The sequence below is a fragment of the Heterocephalus glaber genome, unplaced genomic scaffold (genome assembly GCF_053883595.1).
Source record: "Heterocephalus glaber isolate CG9 unplaced genomic scaffold, H.glaber_assembly_v1.0 deba00001442, whole genome shotgun sequence".
Lineage (NCBI taxonomy): Eukaryota > Metazoa > Chordata > Mammalia > Rodentia > Bathyergidae > Heterocephalus > Heterocephalus glaber.
The window spans coordinates 20,377,642-20,394,853 of NW_028258296.1; the positions used below are offsets into that span (position 1 = coordinate 20,377,642).

The 17,212-nt window shown below is 41.5% G+C and overlaps 1 protein-coding gene across 5 annotated transcripts in view; it reads right to left on the minus strand.

Annotated features, from left to right (window-relative positions):
- Mcoln3 (mucolipin TRP cation channel 3) overlaps nt 1-16,305 on the minus strand; it is a 34,245-nt gene extending 17,940 nt beyond the window's left edge. The window contains exons 1-6 of one of the 5 annotated variants that reach the window (XM_087213012.1): nt 16,198-16,305; nt 12,607-12,836; nt 9,048-9,215; nt 3,076-3,229; nt 1,883-1,967; nt 1,690-1,786 (exon numbers count right to left, since the gene is read on the minus strand). In XM_087213012.1, coding sequence (XP_087069138.1) covers nt 1,690-1,786; nt 1,883-1,967; nt 3,076-3,229; nt 9,048-9,215; nt 12,607-12,834 — 732 coding nt within the window. In that variant the 5' untranslated portion in view covers nt 12,835-12,836; nt 16,198-16,305. Of the gene's footprint in view, nt 1-1,689; nt 1,787-1,882; nt 1,968-3,075; nt 3,230-9,047; nt 9,216-12,606; nt 12,837-15,721; nt 15,926-15,974; nt 16,168-16,197 lie in introns of those variants that run through there. The other 4 variants (XM_004841355.4, XM_021255439.2, XM_004841358.4 and 1 more) reach the window with 4 other exon arrangements.
- Between the last annotated feature and the right edge of the window lie 907 nt (nt 16,306-17,212).

A 17,212-nucleotide genomic window follows, 5' to 3' on the forward strand; every position in this document is an offset into this window, starting at 1 on the left:
TCTCACACAAAGAAGTAGAAATAAACATGAAAAAATGTTCAACATCACTGGTTATTCAAGGGATGCAAATGAAAACAACTCTGAGATGTCACCTCACCCCACAAAGAATGGCTGCTATCATGAAATCAACCAATAACACATGCTGGCAGGGCTGTGGGGAAAGAGAAACCCTGCTCCATTGCTGATGGGAGTGTAGACTGGTGCAACCACTGTGGAAATCAGTATGGAGATACCTCAAAGAACTAGGATTGGAAGTCCCATTTGACCCAGCTATTCCCCTGCTGGGCATCTTCCCCAAAGAAATAAAAGAATCCTACCACCGTGATATATGTGCACCCAAGTTCTTAGCAGCACAGTTTTTAATAGCTAAAACTTGGAAACAGCCCAATTGCCCATCAACTGGAGACAGGATAAAGAAAATGTGGGTTTTTTATAAAATGGAGTACTACTCAGCCATAAAAAATGAGAAATTAGAGACCCACATTGACCCAATACTCTTAAGTGAAATACATAGGACACATAAGTGTAAATACTGAATAGTTTCTCTGGTGTGAGAAAGTGAAAGTGTAATAAGGACTAAAAGGTATAATAGATAATGTGAAACAGGAAGAAAAGGGCAAAGGGGAAGGGGAAGTGGGAGGGGTAGGGGAAAGGAAAGAAGGGAATGGAATTAATATGAGAAAATGAAAAATGGAAACAAAGTCTTTGTAAATAGGGAGGGATGGAGGGGTTGAAGGGAGGGCAGGGGAAGGGGGAAAAAATAAGAACCAAGAGAGATTATGTAAAGGTGCAAATTTCCAATGATGAATGTTATTATATTGTATACCTAAAATGTAGCAATAAAATTAATAAAAGCAAAAATCAAATGATACTGATAATTCATCCTTTGCTGGGCTAATAATAGGGCCAAAATTTGTACTCTAATTCAAAATAGTCCCACATTTTAGTGCTTTTTCTTCTTGTTAAATGTTCTACATAATAATTACACTGTACTATACACTGAAAATTTTTTAGCCTCAATCTCTGCAACTTGATTTTTCACAAGGAATTAATTGAGTATTAGGGACATAGCTTTTGATACTAACTCCTACTGACAGAAATCTGGGTCATTCAAAGATAAGTTTCAAACTCTGCTCTGCCAGTGACCAAGTAGCAGAGGGTTATTCACTTATAAGGTGATCACCTCACAAGGAAGTATCTTGCTCTCTAGAGAGCTTTATAGCTCCCTCTGCAACTGGAGTATAGACAACACACAAGTAGTGAGGTAGGCTGAAGTGGGGAAGATGAACCAGAGCTTTCAGGGGCAACACCAGAAGTCACAGTGAGCAGCAACCCAAACATGAACCGTGAGAAACTCAGTACAAGATGGTAAGCAGAGAGCCACACCCGCCTCCTCCTTTGTGTTTGAACATCTACTCCATGCCTGGCACTATTCTCAGCATTGGATTCAGCACCAAACAGGACAAGTCCCTGCCCTTACAGAACCTACAGTGAGGTGCAGAAGACACGTTAACAAGTGAATAAGTTATAACAAACAAAGCAGAGCTAGCAATAATCAGTGTTCTCCCAGCACATTCATGTGGAACATCTTATACTTCTGATCTCTCCTTAGTACAAGTATGTGAAGCATATGATGAGAAAAACAATTTCTCTCCAGACTGGAGTCACTGCAGTGCAATGCACACTTACAGTCAGGGTAAAGTCATAGCAGTCAGGGAGCTCCTGGTGACGAACCGTCTGCAGATTGATGGCCTTCAGTTTAAACTGAAGCTCCACTGTCAGGAGCCTACAAAACAGAGGAGGCTTTAGTGGGTGGAAACACACACACACACACACACACACATGCACAGACACAAGTTATGCCCCCACTTGTTCCCCTCACCTGTGGAAGTCCAGTGTTAAGTTGAGTTTATTTTCTTCCAGCATTCCAATATGAAAAGATTCATCAGGCTCCACAAAGAAACACTCTGCCATGGAAAGAAACAAAAGCATGATACAGTTCCTCAAATAAAGAAATAAAACTTCATTTTGAAAGGATAATTCATTCAAGATGTTATTCAGACTCCACTCTTTTTCTGAATTAAGATTTTAGAAGCTATTCGCCTATACGACTTTGTTAAAGCACTTTACGTATTTTTAGGACCTACAAGACTACACCATTCCTGGAGTGCTTGGGGACTAGAGAAAGGCCTGAAGTCTGTCTCATTAGGGTCCTATAAAATGCCTCCTTCCTTTCTGTCTCTGTAATCTTTGATCAACTCTGAGTCCCACCTCCTCTTGTCTTTGTATCCTAAGTGGAGGATTTGAAGTACTTACAGTGCCTGATTTTCTAAGTAGGTTAGAGAAGGGGTCACTACTTGCTTCAAGGGGGGGGGGGGGGGCTGCATAGCTTGGTGGTCTTTTAGAAAAAGGGGTGGGGCCCAGCAGGAGGTAAGTGCCAGGCAGGTGAGCCAGTGAATCTTCATCTGTATCTGCAGCCCTCTATGCACTTGAATCATCTCAAAACCATTCTCTCCCACATCCACCCCAGCCCATCCATGAAAAATTATCTTCCATGAAACCAGTTCCTTGTGCCAAAAATGTGTGGGATTGCTGGTAACTTTAAGAAAAGGAAGCAGCATTTTAGAAAATTTTCTCTATTTGGTATTGTTATCCTTTACTAGTCTTCTCAATATAATAAATTATTCATAAGCATGTTTTGTAAGCATAATACCCATCTATCTGTACAACCAGCCTACCCATAGGCAATTGCCTATGAGAGGCAATAGAGAATATGACTTAGCTTCCGGCTGCCTCTCGATAGTTCATCCTGAGTAGGTCAGTTGGTTCACTGAGCTGTACTTCACTCTTCTAGGAAACAGGGATAATAATAAACCTTGCCTTATCTAGGTTTCTTTGAGGATTCCTGAGATACAGTAAAAGGTTTAGAACAGTAGTTGAGACATAAGAACTTCTACACAGTTTTTACTAAGCCCTAATAGCAAAGATCATACCAATGTTTTCAGAGATGAATTTGCTGATTTTAAGTGTAAATCAAGGAGTTAAAACCCAAAGCTCTACCATATAGAACATTACCTGTTTCGATTTCTGGATCAATGTCAAAGGTGTCATTTCCAGGAAAGATGTTTCCTCGCTTGTAGAAGTGCTGGCAGATTGCCATAGCAGAGTGCTTGGTACCCTTGTTCTTGTAGGCATGATTCCCAACTGAGACATTGCGTAGTTGCAGGTACTTCAACCACAGAGGGAAGCAGAAAGTGAAATGTCAGTCAGGGCAGAGTGAAGCCAGGATGTCTGTCCCTCCCTCCCCACCTCTGAAACTGGCTGGTGGCCACCTCCTGCCCAGGGTGGAGACATCCAGGGTGAGTGGAAAGTGAGTGACTTGCTGCTCAGCACCAGGAAGGGAGGGCAAAGAGTGCTCTTAAATTAGAGTTTCCGGTTCAAGGCTCATTTCAGTCACAAATTTTCTGAGCTATTGGTTCCTTATCTGCAAAACTAAAGTCTAAAGCTGCATAGTCTTTGAAGTTCTTTCCTTCTTTGAAGAACAATGTCCAGGGACTGAGTTTTTACATTCAGAGTGAATATACATTTTTGTCACTGAACTATCTCCTGCAAGGTAAGGTCAGAGTTCTTTACTACTATGATTTAAGAAGTGGGATACATCTGTTCCAAATGGACCATTAAAACCTTTTCTTTAAAAAATGTTGATTTAATCATTATCTTGACAAAAAATACATTTAATCACATTTGCAGAAATGATTCCCTTGTTCTAGTGGGTCTTCTAAACAACATAAAATGTTACTTTTACAAATGAAAACCTTATTGCACCTTGGAATAACTGTCAATGTAAACTCAAGGGATTTCCAGAGATGTTTTCATAGCTTGCAGTGAGCAATGTGGTTGCACAATTGGTCATATGAAAATAAGGAATGGTATCTGTCTCTCTTGAAATTAGCACTTTTGTATGATGGATGCAGAAAAGTAATTCTGCTAAAGATGCATGTGAATAGAAATCATTTATGATCCGGGCCTCGGGGATAGATTCTGAGCCAGGCCTTGCCAAGGTTGCCAATGGGTAACATGCTACTATGTAAAATGCTTAGTTCTGAGCCCTAACCTAACTCCCCCATCATATTTGATGCAGTTTGAGTGTTTCTCCCTGACTTCTTCTTTTTCGGACTTCTGGGCCACAGGCTGCTTCTTCTTCTTGTACTTCCTTGATGAATCCTCCCTGTCATTCTCCCCTTGGAGTCCCCTTGGATTCAGCCCACAACCTCTGCATCCACATTTTCTCCACAAGTGACTTCAACCAGAGTCTTGTTTTAAACACCATCTATACACTGAAGACTTCCAAATTTACATCTCCAGCCTTGATCTCTCCATCAAATACCATCCATGGGTAGCAGTCTGCCTACCTGATGTCTGTGGTGTCTAAAGAGGATTTCAAACCTAAATGTGCAACAGAAAGACCTACTTCTCCACCATAATTCCCTTCTCAATGAATGACTCCAGAAGTCAATCAGTTGATCAGGATCAAACTTAGGAAAGGTCTTTCCGACTCCTTTTCTCATATTTCACTTCCAATCTATCAAAAAGTAATGTGTTGCTTTCAAGTCACTTCCCCATGGGACTCACCCAAAGCTCTGAGCCACCTCAGCACAATCTGACTGCCTCATCACTTTCACTGCTGCTACTGCCCTAGTCCAACCACCATCACTTCTCCCTTGGACTAGTTAAGCCTCCTAACTTCCTGCTTCCAGTCCTGGTTCTCTCGCTAGTCTAGTATCCACTGAGAACTCAGGAATGAATGAATTAACGGATGTGAAACCCTTCGAACACTGATACCCAACACAGTACAGGAGCCTGCTCAACGCTCCTGCTTACTGTTCCTTCTCCTTTGAGATAGCCGCTGGCTCCTGCCCCAATTATTATCTCTTCTCTTCTCCTCTGGCACCTTAACAAAGAAGCCTTCTCTGGCCACCTCCAGTTGTTCATTCTGTCTGCTGTATTTTGTTCCCATAGTACTTATAACTGACAGATGGTGTCCTTACGTGCTTGTTCGTTGCCTGTCTCTTCCTCTTACACTATGACCTCTTTGCCTTTGTCTGTTTGCTTACTGTACAATCCCTGCTCTAAACAAGTACCTGATATATCATAGACACCAAATAATATTTGAACAAATACCTCTTCGCTCTGGTCTATGTATAATAGAGCCTGTGCCCTATCGAAAGCTCCCATGGCTTCCTGGCCCCCTCAGCATAAGCCCCAAAGCTCCTTTCTGGGTCCTGCAAAGCTCGGAGAGGCCTGGCCCTGGCCCCTCTCTATCCGTCCCCGCACTGACTCCCACTTGCACCCTCAACTTCATTTCCTCAAAGGCACCGAATGTTTCTACCCCAGACCTTTGCTGTTAGCAACTCCTTCAGCCTGGAATATTCTTCCCCAGATTCCAAATCCTCAGAAAGGCCTTTTCTAACCATCGTGAGCCTATTGCCATTCCTTATGCTGCTTCATTTTATTTTACAGCACACATCACTACTTTAAATCAAATAATTTCGGTCAAAATTTTTAAAGTCTATCTCTCCCATTAGAAGGCAAGCTCCACAGGAAAGGGAATTTATCCAGTCCACTGCTTTAATGCCAGCACTTTGGGGCCACAGTGAGTGTGTGCGCATTTGTCAAACTGATGGCAAAGTGAAAAATTATCATATAGTGACAGTAGCTCTTTATTATAGCTAATTTATGCACAATGAGTCAGCAAACTTCGAGGATAAGATACATGATTACAGTCACACACTTTCTGTTGGCCCTTGGATTGGGAAAATGATCCAGAAGTCTGCAATAATAGAAACAAGCTGTATATGTTGTTAAACAGTATTATGTTCTACATGTCTCAAGAGATAGGGTAACGCTGAGATATTGAGTTTTTCTGGTTTTGTTTCCCAACATGGACATGGTATACCTGGAATGTGGGGTACACAGTAGGAGGTAACTCTGGAAAGTTGGAGTCAGACCTGTGATGAGTTCTAAGTATGTGTGGGACAATCCCCACAAGGGTCCCCTGAAGCTCTGAACCTCCTGACCACAAAAATCTTATGCAAAAGATCTGAAGCCCAGGGATGCAGGTAGCTGTTAACACTGGAAGTTATGCAACAGTGTGACAGCCAGACTTCCTGGCTTTTTAAGGCTCCCTGTGGAGGTCTGAGTAGCAGGCAAGACCTGGATGGTCCAGAGCAAGTGGCAGGGCTGTGACCAGCTAAAGGACCACACTAGAGACCAAGCCAGAGGATTCTGGGACAGGAATGTGGGGCGGAGACTAATGCTGGGAGTCTGGGAATTGTCAGGGAGGCTGCATGGGGCATGTAAGTGGCTATGGCCTCTGTAGGGCTTAAGTGGGCTGGCACATATCTCTTCTGACCTTGGCAGCTCTGCCTTAAGAAGAGATTTTCACTCAGATCAAGGGTCCTAGGTCAGACTTTGTGTAATAGTATAAAAACAAAATTAAATGTCCTTAGCTGAGTGATTGGCACCAAAATTAAAGCAAATTAAAATTGGTTGCTCCTTGATTATATGTTGCTTATTCATGGCTCCTCTGTGATCACTTGACCCTAACAAATGTCATGAGGGTTTTGAGCTTATTCACTCATTCACAAACATCTGAGTCCTGTTTTATATCCTCACCTTCTGAAATAAACACATCCAATGCTGTGTTACTCAACTCAGTTTGATGGAGATATAGATGGATGTGTAGATAAAAGTGCACATATATCTATATCATGAGAAATGTTATGCAACGAGATCTGTGATTTTAGGTGAAATCACTGGAAAATAACCAAGAGGTGGTAAGGCAGGTGGATGAGGAATAAAGGAAGCCAACCAGACAGGAAAATTTATGCACAATGTTTGAGCCACAAGAGTAAATGATTCCAAGACCCTGAGGCCTTTAAACCCAAGCAATAGACCAGAAAGAGGAACCAGTCTGGGCAGCAGGCTGGAAGAGACTGAGCTTCTTTGGACAGGGTGATTCTTCCCTGCAGCTGCGCAGCAGTGTGAACAACTGTTTGGGAGTCACCTTGTCCTGGTGATGACCAAGGCTGGGTAATGCAGGAAATTTCTCCAGGAAAAGGACAAATCTCTCAGAATTATCCAAACAAAGAAAAGGAGCCAGCAAAGATGACCCAAAAAGGATGGAGGAAATAAGAGGAAAGCCGAGATACAGTATGAAACACACAAAGTAACTCTTTGACACGCTAATGTAAAAGTGTTAGAATCACAGTATTTGACCAGGATGAGTCTTAGGGATCACTGAGTTAGATGACAACTTACCTCCACTATCTAATCATTGCCTTACATAAAATGAAGTATCCCTATCAGTCCCACTGTCCCCATTCAGTTCTCTCGATGCATGCGAATAACTGACCTCACTAACCACAAAATTCCTACTTGTTCATGAAATATTTGATCAAGACACTTTAGTCTTCAGCTAAAAGTACCTAATGGGGCTGGGAAACTGCAGGGAGTCACTGCCATTAGTATTATTTATTTGCCTACTGGTGCTATAATTTGAACGGATTATGTCTCTTCAGAATCCACATGTTGAACTTAAACAACAATATGGTAATATTAAGAGTGAGATCTTTAGGAGCAAAGGGAGATTAAGTAGCAAAGGTAGAGCCCTCACAAATGGGATTAACAAGACTATGAAAGTACTAGAAGGAAAAGTTAGGTCCCGTCATCCTTCTACAACTCTTCCGCCATGTGAGGACACAGAAAGAAGATGCAAAATACGGAGCCTGTAGCCTGCTTGAGCTTAGACTGTCCAGCCTCCAGTACTGTGAGAAATAAATTTCTGTTATTTACAAATTATCCAGACTCTGGTATTTTATTATAACAGTAGAAAAAAGACAACCAGGACAAGGAATCTATATCTATTGCTACATGGAAAGGTCATGGAGATCTGTTAAGCAGAATGACCCAATACCAAAGAGTATATTTTAAAGACTGAGATTAGGCCTAGTAAGAAAGGTAAAATATTTCATAATGAATATAATGGACTGTTTACCTCTTACCTCTACCCCCCACACTCTCCCCCAAACACCAAACTACCAATTTGGTGCAGAGTCACTTTAGAGAAACTTACTACACTTAATGCAAAAATTTCAAAATTGTCTAGGATTAAGCCATTTTCCCCTATAAACTGCAGGCCATAATTCTGTTTAACAACTTATGCAGCTTATATCTATTACTGATTTTCTCATTACTAATGCTAACTAAAAACTTAGTCCCATATAGGCATATTTTATCTGGGCAATTTACCATGTTACTGCATAGATTGTCTCCGGAAAATGAAGAGTTGTATTGCAATATTACCATGTTTTGAAAAAGAGTTGTAATAATTACGAAATGTGGTCTGTAAACTAAACCCGCACTGGAAATACTGACTTCAAGAGCACTTTCAGTGAAATACACACAATACAAAATTTGGGATTTTGTTAAAGTACTATTTATAAAAATTCAATGATTAGAAACTCAGACTAAAAAATATGACTCATGTATGCAAAATAAGCTTATTTTTGTTGGCAGTTAGTATCACAATAAAATTGTCAAAGCTTTACTTACTTTTAAATGAACTTTCAAGTATTGGTTGCTGTAAAAACTCTGTAAAGTTAATATTCTCATTATTTGCCATAAGCCTCTGAAAATGTAAGATCAGAAGACTACTTATGTCCCAGGTCATGTTCAGTGATTTTAAACCTTTGAGGCTCTTATTCGAACCCCTAACTCTGATTCTTTCAATAAAGTTATCAAAGTTTCTATCTCTCAGTACTAAATAAAACCTTTTCTCAACTTCTAGCTTTGTAAAAGTTTTCTGGCAATATCTTTTTTTTTTTTGCTGGCAGTATCTTTAAGAAAAATTTAAAAACAGTGTTATGCCTAAGTCATTTCCAAGCATTTGTTCACCCTTCTACACTTGAGTGTCAGTTTCTAAAAAATGCATTGCTACTGCTTTTCCAGCCTGTTTTTTATCCCAAGAATAGATATACTTGATTTACCTGGTTCACTGCAAAGATGATCTGATCATAGACTTCGCTTTGCGTGTACACTGCATAGGTGTCATCCATACGGTCCAGGTATCCTTTGAGGAAGAGATGTTTGAATGCTATAGTGTTCTCTTCCTTGAAAGCTACCACCATCTGGTTACTTAGTCCAAAAAGAACCAGCTTAAAAGAAGAGTAGAAATGGTAAGAGAGTGAACAATCTGAACAAAAATGTAGAGGCAGATGGTGCAGGAGCTTGAACCGCAAGATGAATTTCCAGTGAATTCCAGAGGACATCGAGAAGGCTCGTGACTGACTGATAACACTGCATAAAAAAGCCCAAGCCCTGTGGCCAAATTATACTTACTCATAGGCCTCATTACCAAACCTGTGACAATAAGATCAAAACTAGAAAAAAAAAATCTTTTCAATTTATCTCTAACTTAAAGTACATTAACATAATGTGTCCTTAATATTTGGGTAGGATTGACCCCAGAGTTTTACATGAAACTCAATTGTTTGCATGGAAAAAGTTTGTTTTACTGCACCACTGTCATGATGACATAAGCTCTTTTAATCATACCCAAAAGCTTGCTGTTGTGGTTTACACCTAAAATGTCCCCCAAAAGGCTCATGTATTCAGAAGTGGGGCTTTCAGAAGGCGATTGGATCATGAGGGCTCTAATTGCATATTTTGATGGCAATATCACGAGGAATGGAGACTTACAAAGCGCCTAGTGGAAAGGGATAGGTCATGAGACGTGACCCTGACTGTATCTTGCCCCTGGCCCCCTCCTCTCTGGCTTTCTCCCCCACGGCGGTTCCTGGCTGCCATGAGGTTAGCAGTTTTCCTTCAACTCACTCTTCCGCCTCACCACCAGCCTAAAAGCAATGGAGCCAGTTGATCATGGACTGAAACTGCTGAAGGTATGAGACAAAATAAATCTTTTGTATTTAAGTTGTTTTTTCCAGGTATTTTGTACAATAACAAAAAGCTGATTTGATTTACTCCAAGTCTGTTTCATACCCTTCCACTCCCCACCCCCCCACCCAGTAAGCTTAAATCCCGGGGTGAGGAGGCCATATTGTAGAAACCTGTCTTATCACATTTATTGATTCCACAGCATAATTCCAAATGTAATAATTTTGCGAGGAGTACATAAAGGCTTAGAAAAGTTAGATAAATTTTTCAACTCACATCACTAGCAAGTGTACAGTCAAAATTGGAAACTGTATCTGACAGACTAAATCTAAATTCTATCTGTTCTATCAGGCACACAAGTAATCCAGGGTCTGATAAGACAGACCCCTTTCCCTCTCCTTGTGACGTATGACAGATGTCACCATCCTAACTCCACCTAGCTCCACTCCCATTTCTGAAAAGACTTTTAAACCTAAGTATCCTCACTGAAATCACAGTAAGGTGAAAGCTTGATAGTCCAGGGATTTTACATCTAAAGTCAGTGCCAAAAAAATCTTCAAGATGAAGATATTCTTATCAATTTTATGAGTACCTTCCACATGCCAGCATTGCACTAGGTACTGAGATAAAATGAGAAGACAATTGATTCCTATCTTCAAGGGCTGAGGACAGACTGGAGCAAGAGTGGCTGGAAGAACTGCTATAATTCAGAGACTGAGCCAGCCAGTGAAAACAGGGAAGATTTTAGTGGGGTTCCTGTCATTGTGAACACAAAATCTCCAATTTAGCAGAAAGATTCCTTTTTCCTGAAAAGAGGTAATCTGTCTCTAAGTTGCCCACATTTGCTCCATGACAAAACTGTCTTTATGTGATTTGTTGGACTGCTCAGATACAGAATAAAGAAATATCACAATCAGGAAATTCTCCATTACTTTTTAAAACTTACCTATGCAGATTTCCCACGCTTATTACCAACAGGTTTATTTTTTTCATTAACTTTATTGGTACATTTTAGGTATACAGTACAGTTACATTCATCACTGGGATCTTGTACTTTTACATGATGTATCTTGATTCTTATTTTTTCCCCATTCCCCTGCCCTCACTTCACCCCCTCCACCCTTCCCTATTTACAAAGACTTTGTTTCCATTTTTTTCCTTTTCTCATATTTTTTCTTTTCCCTTCTTTTCTTTTCCCTACCCCCCCCACTTCCCCTACTCCTTTAGACCTTTTCTTCCTATTTCACAATATCAATTATACATTTTGATCCTTATTTACAATTTTAGTTTTTCACACCAGAGAAACTATTTGGTATTTACACATGTGTGTCCTATTTATTTCACTTAAGAGTATGGCCTCAATGTGCATCCACTTAGCTATAAATGTATCTAGTTTCTCATTCTTTATGGCTGAATAGGCTTACCAACAGGTTTAAACTACTGGTCCATTTTCCTTTTGACCACCCTAGTAAGTATATGAAGATCAGGGGAACTCCCCAAAAGATTAAAGAGTAACTAACAGCATAAGCCTTAAAGGTTATAAATCTGAGTTTGAATCTCAGTTCTACTCTTCTAGTTTCCTGACTATGACACGTTATTTCACCATACCAAATGTCAGTGTTCTTGTCTGTGAAACAAAGATACCACTACCTATGTCCAATTTGTTTGAAGAATTGAACATAATGATGTCTATAAAATGTTTAATATGACACACAGCAAACACTCAAGTGGTACCAATTGCTACTCTGAGTAAAAAAAATTCCATTTAGCTGATATGGGGTTTCAGAGTCTTGAAAAGCCTTTTAAAAAGTATAAACATCAACTTCTTCATCTATAAAATGAGGGAAGCTAGCATTTACCTGATAAGAGTGTTGTTAGAATTAAATGAAATAATGTATTAGAACAGAACAATCATCCGAATGTTCATTCCCTTAATATAATATCTAGTATCAGAAACTTAAACAAGAATTCTACTAATCTAATATGATTATAGAAATTGCCTTAGCTGCTACCAATCATAACCATTTGTTCTCAATAAGCAATTAAGATTAGTAATGTCAGGATTTAAAAGTTTCTCAGGTGGGGCTTAAGCTCAGTGGTTCAGCCGCCTAACTCACAAGCAGAAGGTCCTGACTTCTATCCCTGGTACCAAAAAAAAAAAAAAAAGTTCCCTTTCAATACTCATTTATTACTTGTGTATTTTTTTTACAAAAAATAATAATAAAAATAAATCTTTCATATCTATTTTCACTATTAGAAACTTTTATTTTTGTTCTGCTTTTAACAAGAGCTACTATTCTTCCCAGTAGGAAAACCCAGGTTCATAAAAATAAATCACAGCCAGTGTATGTAAGAATCACAAAATATGGTTTCCCTATAAAAATTTTTAAAGAAGCCAAGGAAAGTTTCCTTTCACAAAAACTAATTAGACTATGTGACCAAAATTACAATGTAGTGAAAGATGAGGAGGAAAAAGGTAAGAACAAAAAAGCCAAATTCTTCCACAAACGTTAAGGAGAGAAAGGTTAAGATTGTGTTTATTTGTTGTTCTCCCCTATGCAAGCAGTTAAAAAGTGGTTTTTAAAAAAATTATCCATTGTTCTCTTTGTTTTTAGAGAGGATTTCACCAAACTCACGATCAGAGTTGCTTACCTGGATGGTCACTGTGGCAATTTTCAGAATTTGTATGGCAAATTTCCATGGTTTTCTGCCTCGGGCCCAGAACTTCTCACAAGGATTCATGAAAAAAAACTTGAGTTTTCTCCTCATCTGGTCTTCTAAAAGAAGCTCCTCAGATAGTGATGCATTCTGGTTCAAAGTGTAGCGATTTTCCTCTTCCTGAGAGCTACAGCTACTTATAACTACCTCAGGAGTTGCCATCCCTAGGGAAGAAAAGAGGCCCATCATTTCCACTCAGTGTCTAACGGCACAAGCCCATATTGTTTGCTCTTGCCAAACTGTGCCGGAAGGAGCCCAAAGGAAACCCCTGGTGTCAAATAAGAGCTGTTGTCCTAAACTGCACTTTAGGTATTCACAGAATGGACTGAAATTTAAGGTATCATGTTTCCTCTTTGTTTTAATTACTAAGTGAATTCTCGCCTATTTGAAGATTACTACATTCTAAGGCTGCTCCTATTAGTAAAAGATAATGTGTAATATGTATAGTATGTGCATGCTTTCTGCTTCATTAAGTAACAAAGTTAGAGCAAAGATTAGACTTGAGAGCCTGGATAAAGACTTCACAGGGTAGGTAAACTCTGAAATTATATGCAAAAACTTGTGTATATGAGGGTATGGCCCCTTCTTCCCTAGGGAGAAATTAAAACTTTCACCAGATTATTTTTTAAAAGAAGTTTAAAATCACTGAGTTGATGGTAATAGTGGATCTTTAAAAAACAAGATCCAATTTGGTTTCTAATTCTGGTTCCCACAGTTTGATATGACCTGATGGAAGTCACTCAGCCACCTCAGGCCTCAGTTTCTTCTCAAAAAAATGGAAATGATATTAACCCTCATATTATTGTAGGGAGCATTAAATAAAAATGCAAGAGCTCTCACGTGGAGTCTAGCACTAAGCAGTTGGCCTCATTCCCCTTCACCCCAAAAGACAGAGCAGCATTCTAAACAGCCAGCAGAGTTTTTTGGGGCAGAGTGAGAATGAGGGAACTGAAAGTTCTATGTACAAAGGGAAAAAGAGGCACTCAGCTGCAGGCCAGTTCCCAACCAGCTGCATCAATTATATGTGCTTTTCATGAAAGTACATTTTTATGTTTATGGACCACATCTTACTTTTCAAAGTACTTGATACCTATTATATCTTTGGTTACTCTGAAAATGATGGGGCAGCTTTCTCAAAGTGACAAAAAGTCACTCCATAGACTGGGACCTATCTTGGATTATCCTCATACTAATATCGACACTATGGAAACCTGTTCAAAATAAAATAACCCAAACTACCAAGAGGATAGAGTCCTTCCATACAGAATAGAAAACCAGGTTTGAGTTCATTATTTTTATGATTACTTTTACTTGGCAATGAAAGAGGAAGTCTTTAACCTACATTCATAGAATACCTGACTAGTCACTGTTCAGGTACCACACTGCTTTCCAAGTCTAGAAGCTCATGTATGATTTGGACTCCAACATTCTTAGCAAATCTAAGGAATGTAGATACTGGTTATAAAAACTAGCCATGGGGAAAATGTTTAAACTCCTAATTAATGAAAAAGACTAATAAAGATATTGCTGAGCAGGTAAGGCGTAAAACATATTTACTCTACATCATACACCGTGTCTTCAAAATGAAGTAATTATGACAGAACTCATTCAAGAGTGACTCGTGTTTGTGTGTTAAAATGCCTATACAGTAAGTCTTAGATAAAGACTAAAATGTGAGGGAAAAAAGGCTTTTAATTCCTTAGGATTCTTAAGAACATTTTATTTCCTTCTTCCAAAAGGTAGACTATGTTAACTAGCATTTAAGAAGACTTTCTCTATGGGATTCAAAATGAAGGTGATTTTATATTGATAAAATGTGTATAAGAGTATCAATATAATGATAAAATTGTTAATAAACTATTTGGAGAATTATGGATTTGGAGTCACATTAAGCCCTTTCCATTTTGATAGCGAGAAAAATTAAACTGTAAACAAACTAACCACACACTGTGTAACAGTAGCCCACAAGATCAAAGAGAAAATGAGCCATCATCATTAATTTATTCCGCACATAGCACCAAACTGTTCCGGAAACGGGACATTTCATTCACAAGCCTGACCAATAAACTTGCTGTGAATGCCTGCCTGACCCTATCTCGAAAGCCCTTCTGAGGATGCACTGCTCCAGCTGCAAACTGTTGGGCCCCTAGGAGCTGAACGAGCCCTGGCAGCTACCCTTCCCTTGGATGTAGAGGCGCTGGGAAGGCAGGGTGCCCCAAGGCACCCTCAGCGTCTATCCCAGAGCCTCGCTAGCTCCTGGAAGCCACAGGGAGGTTCCTTATCCCGCGTACTTGGGTCGAGCTGCAGAAAGTTAGACAAGTTACCTGTAAATAGTAAAAGCCTCACGACTGGCGACAAAGTAACTCAATCTCCTTTCTTCGGCAGCGCTTTCCCACTTTATCAGATCAGCAGACACAAAACTTCAGGCTCGCTTCTCTCTCTCCCTCCCTCCCTCCCTCTTTCTCTCATCTTTTTTCCTCTGAGCCTTGCGAACTGATCTGCGCAGCGCTGATCCCTGGGGGAGCCCGCAGCCCCCGGCGCCGCCCCTGAACTCGCTGGCGGGGGACGCTAGATGCGACCCCATTTCCACCCTCTCCCCACAAGCCTCTAAAAAGGGGGACAACCCGAGTTAAGAGTGGCCGGGAGAGCAACTTCCAGATCGTCATCGAGGCCATCGAGCCCTGGGCGGGCATCCAGAGTGACCCTCGCGCCCCAGGCTTCTCCGGGGTGAGGTGGCTTCCTGCTCTCGGGTCCTTGCCCCCGGGTTCCGAATCTCCCCCACCCCCACTCGCCGCCACCCGGCCCGAGTCCACCCGACCGGCACGGCCGCTACTGACCTCTGGCCGGCGGCGGAGCTGAGGCTGTGCCCAGCTCCCGCATCTCGCACCCGGCTCCCACCTGTGCACTCCAGGGCCCCGAAGCCCGGGGGCCCGGCCCTCCCGCCCAGTGTGTGTCCCCCGCGCCTCGGGACATCGCGATCCGTCCTGCGTGTCGCGGGGCGCCGTTCCCAGGACACCTAATGCCTCCGGCGCCGCCCTGCGCCGCTTACCTGCGGCCGGCGGGGACGACCAAGGGACCGCGCCTGGACGCTGCAGGTCTGCGCGCGGCTCCCGCTGCCCGGCTCCGCTCCGCCCAGCGTCCGAGGAGAACCCGGAGCCCTCGCCCTCGTGACCCTCCCGACCGCCGCTCCGATTCCTACCACGCCCTTCCTGGGGCCGCCTCGTCCCGGCTGTCCCGGGGCTCTGGCGACCCCCAGCCCCAGCCTCAGCTCCAGCCCAAGCCCTCGGGTCGCAGTAAACAACCTGCACGGGTTTCTGTGTCTGCTGCGCAGCTGCTGTCGGACGAGCGGCCAGCGAGTGGCCTCCGACTTCAAAGGAGCCTCAGCACCCGCCGGGCGCGTCCTCCCGGTGACCGCGCGGCTGAAACGCGGTGTCGATGCGCAGCGCTTCGCACGCGCGGGAGCTCAGCCCTCGCCTGGGCCTGCCATTCTGATGTTTGCACACAGGGTGAAATCAGGGCTCCTACCCTCCCCGGTCCTCGTTCCAGGCAAGTTCTATGAAATGACCGGGTTGTCCATTAGATTGCTCCATCCTGGGCGCAGGGACCAAAAAAAGCCCTGGAAGGCTCTTCGAAGTAATGTGAACAGAATAAAACGCCTACGGTGGACCTTGAGCCGTAACCTTTTTTTTTTTTCATGAATTCTTTTTAAAAATTAAACCTTAGCCTATGCCTTAACAGGAATGGATCAGGAACTTTGGTTAATTTTAATTACACTCATTTTGATTTGTTTTAATTTATTCTTTTTTATTATGTTTGGCCCAGAGTAAGTTTATAAAAGTCAGTGAATGTCCCTAACAGAGTATTCCAGAAATTGTATCAAGAGCTATCAGACCCTTTACAAAACCTTTTATTTTTCAAATACTGGATCGGTTTGCACGGACAATTTATAAATGAAATTATCTTTTGTTGCAGTGGGGTACAAGAATTTTATGCTGTTCATTAATTTGAATCTCATGTGTTATAAACAAGATAAATACCCGAAGGATATAACTGGTGCACTCAATTCTCAAATGCAATTTGGAAAATATAATTTAACCTCAGAAATAGGAGCATTGCCTTTTCCCCCTAAGATTAAATAATACTTTAGGTTGTTTTGTTTTGTTTTTTTGGTCCTGGGGATTGAACTCAGGACCTTGCACTTGCGAGGCAGGCAACGGAACCACTGAGCTAAATCCCCAGCCCAAGATAAATAATACTTAAATGAAAATATTTTTATTCTTTTTTTTTTTTTTTTTTTTTTTTTGGTACCAGGGATTGAACTCCGGACCTTGTGCTTGCGAGGCAGGCACCAGAACCACTGAGCTAAATCTCCGGCCCCTAATGTACACATTTTTAAACCAAAATTCCATGAGAAACAAGATGTCAATTTTTTTTTTTAAAAGGAGGGGGAGAAAATTTCAGAGCCCTGCAGAGCTGTGCAGAGCAAGGCAAAAGGAGCAATCAGTAATTCTGCCTCTCAGCTGGAGCACTGAAATCTTCC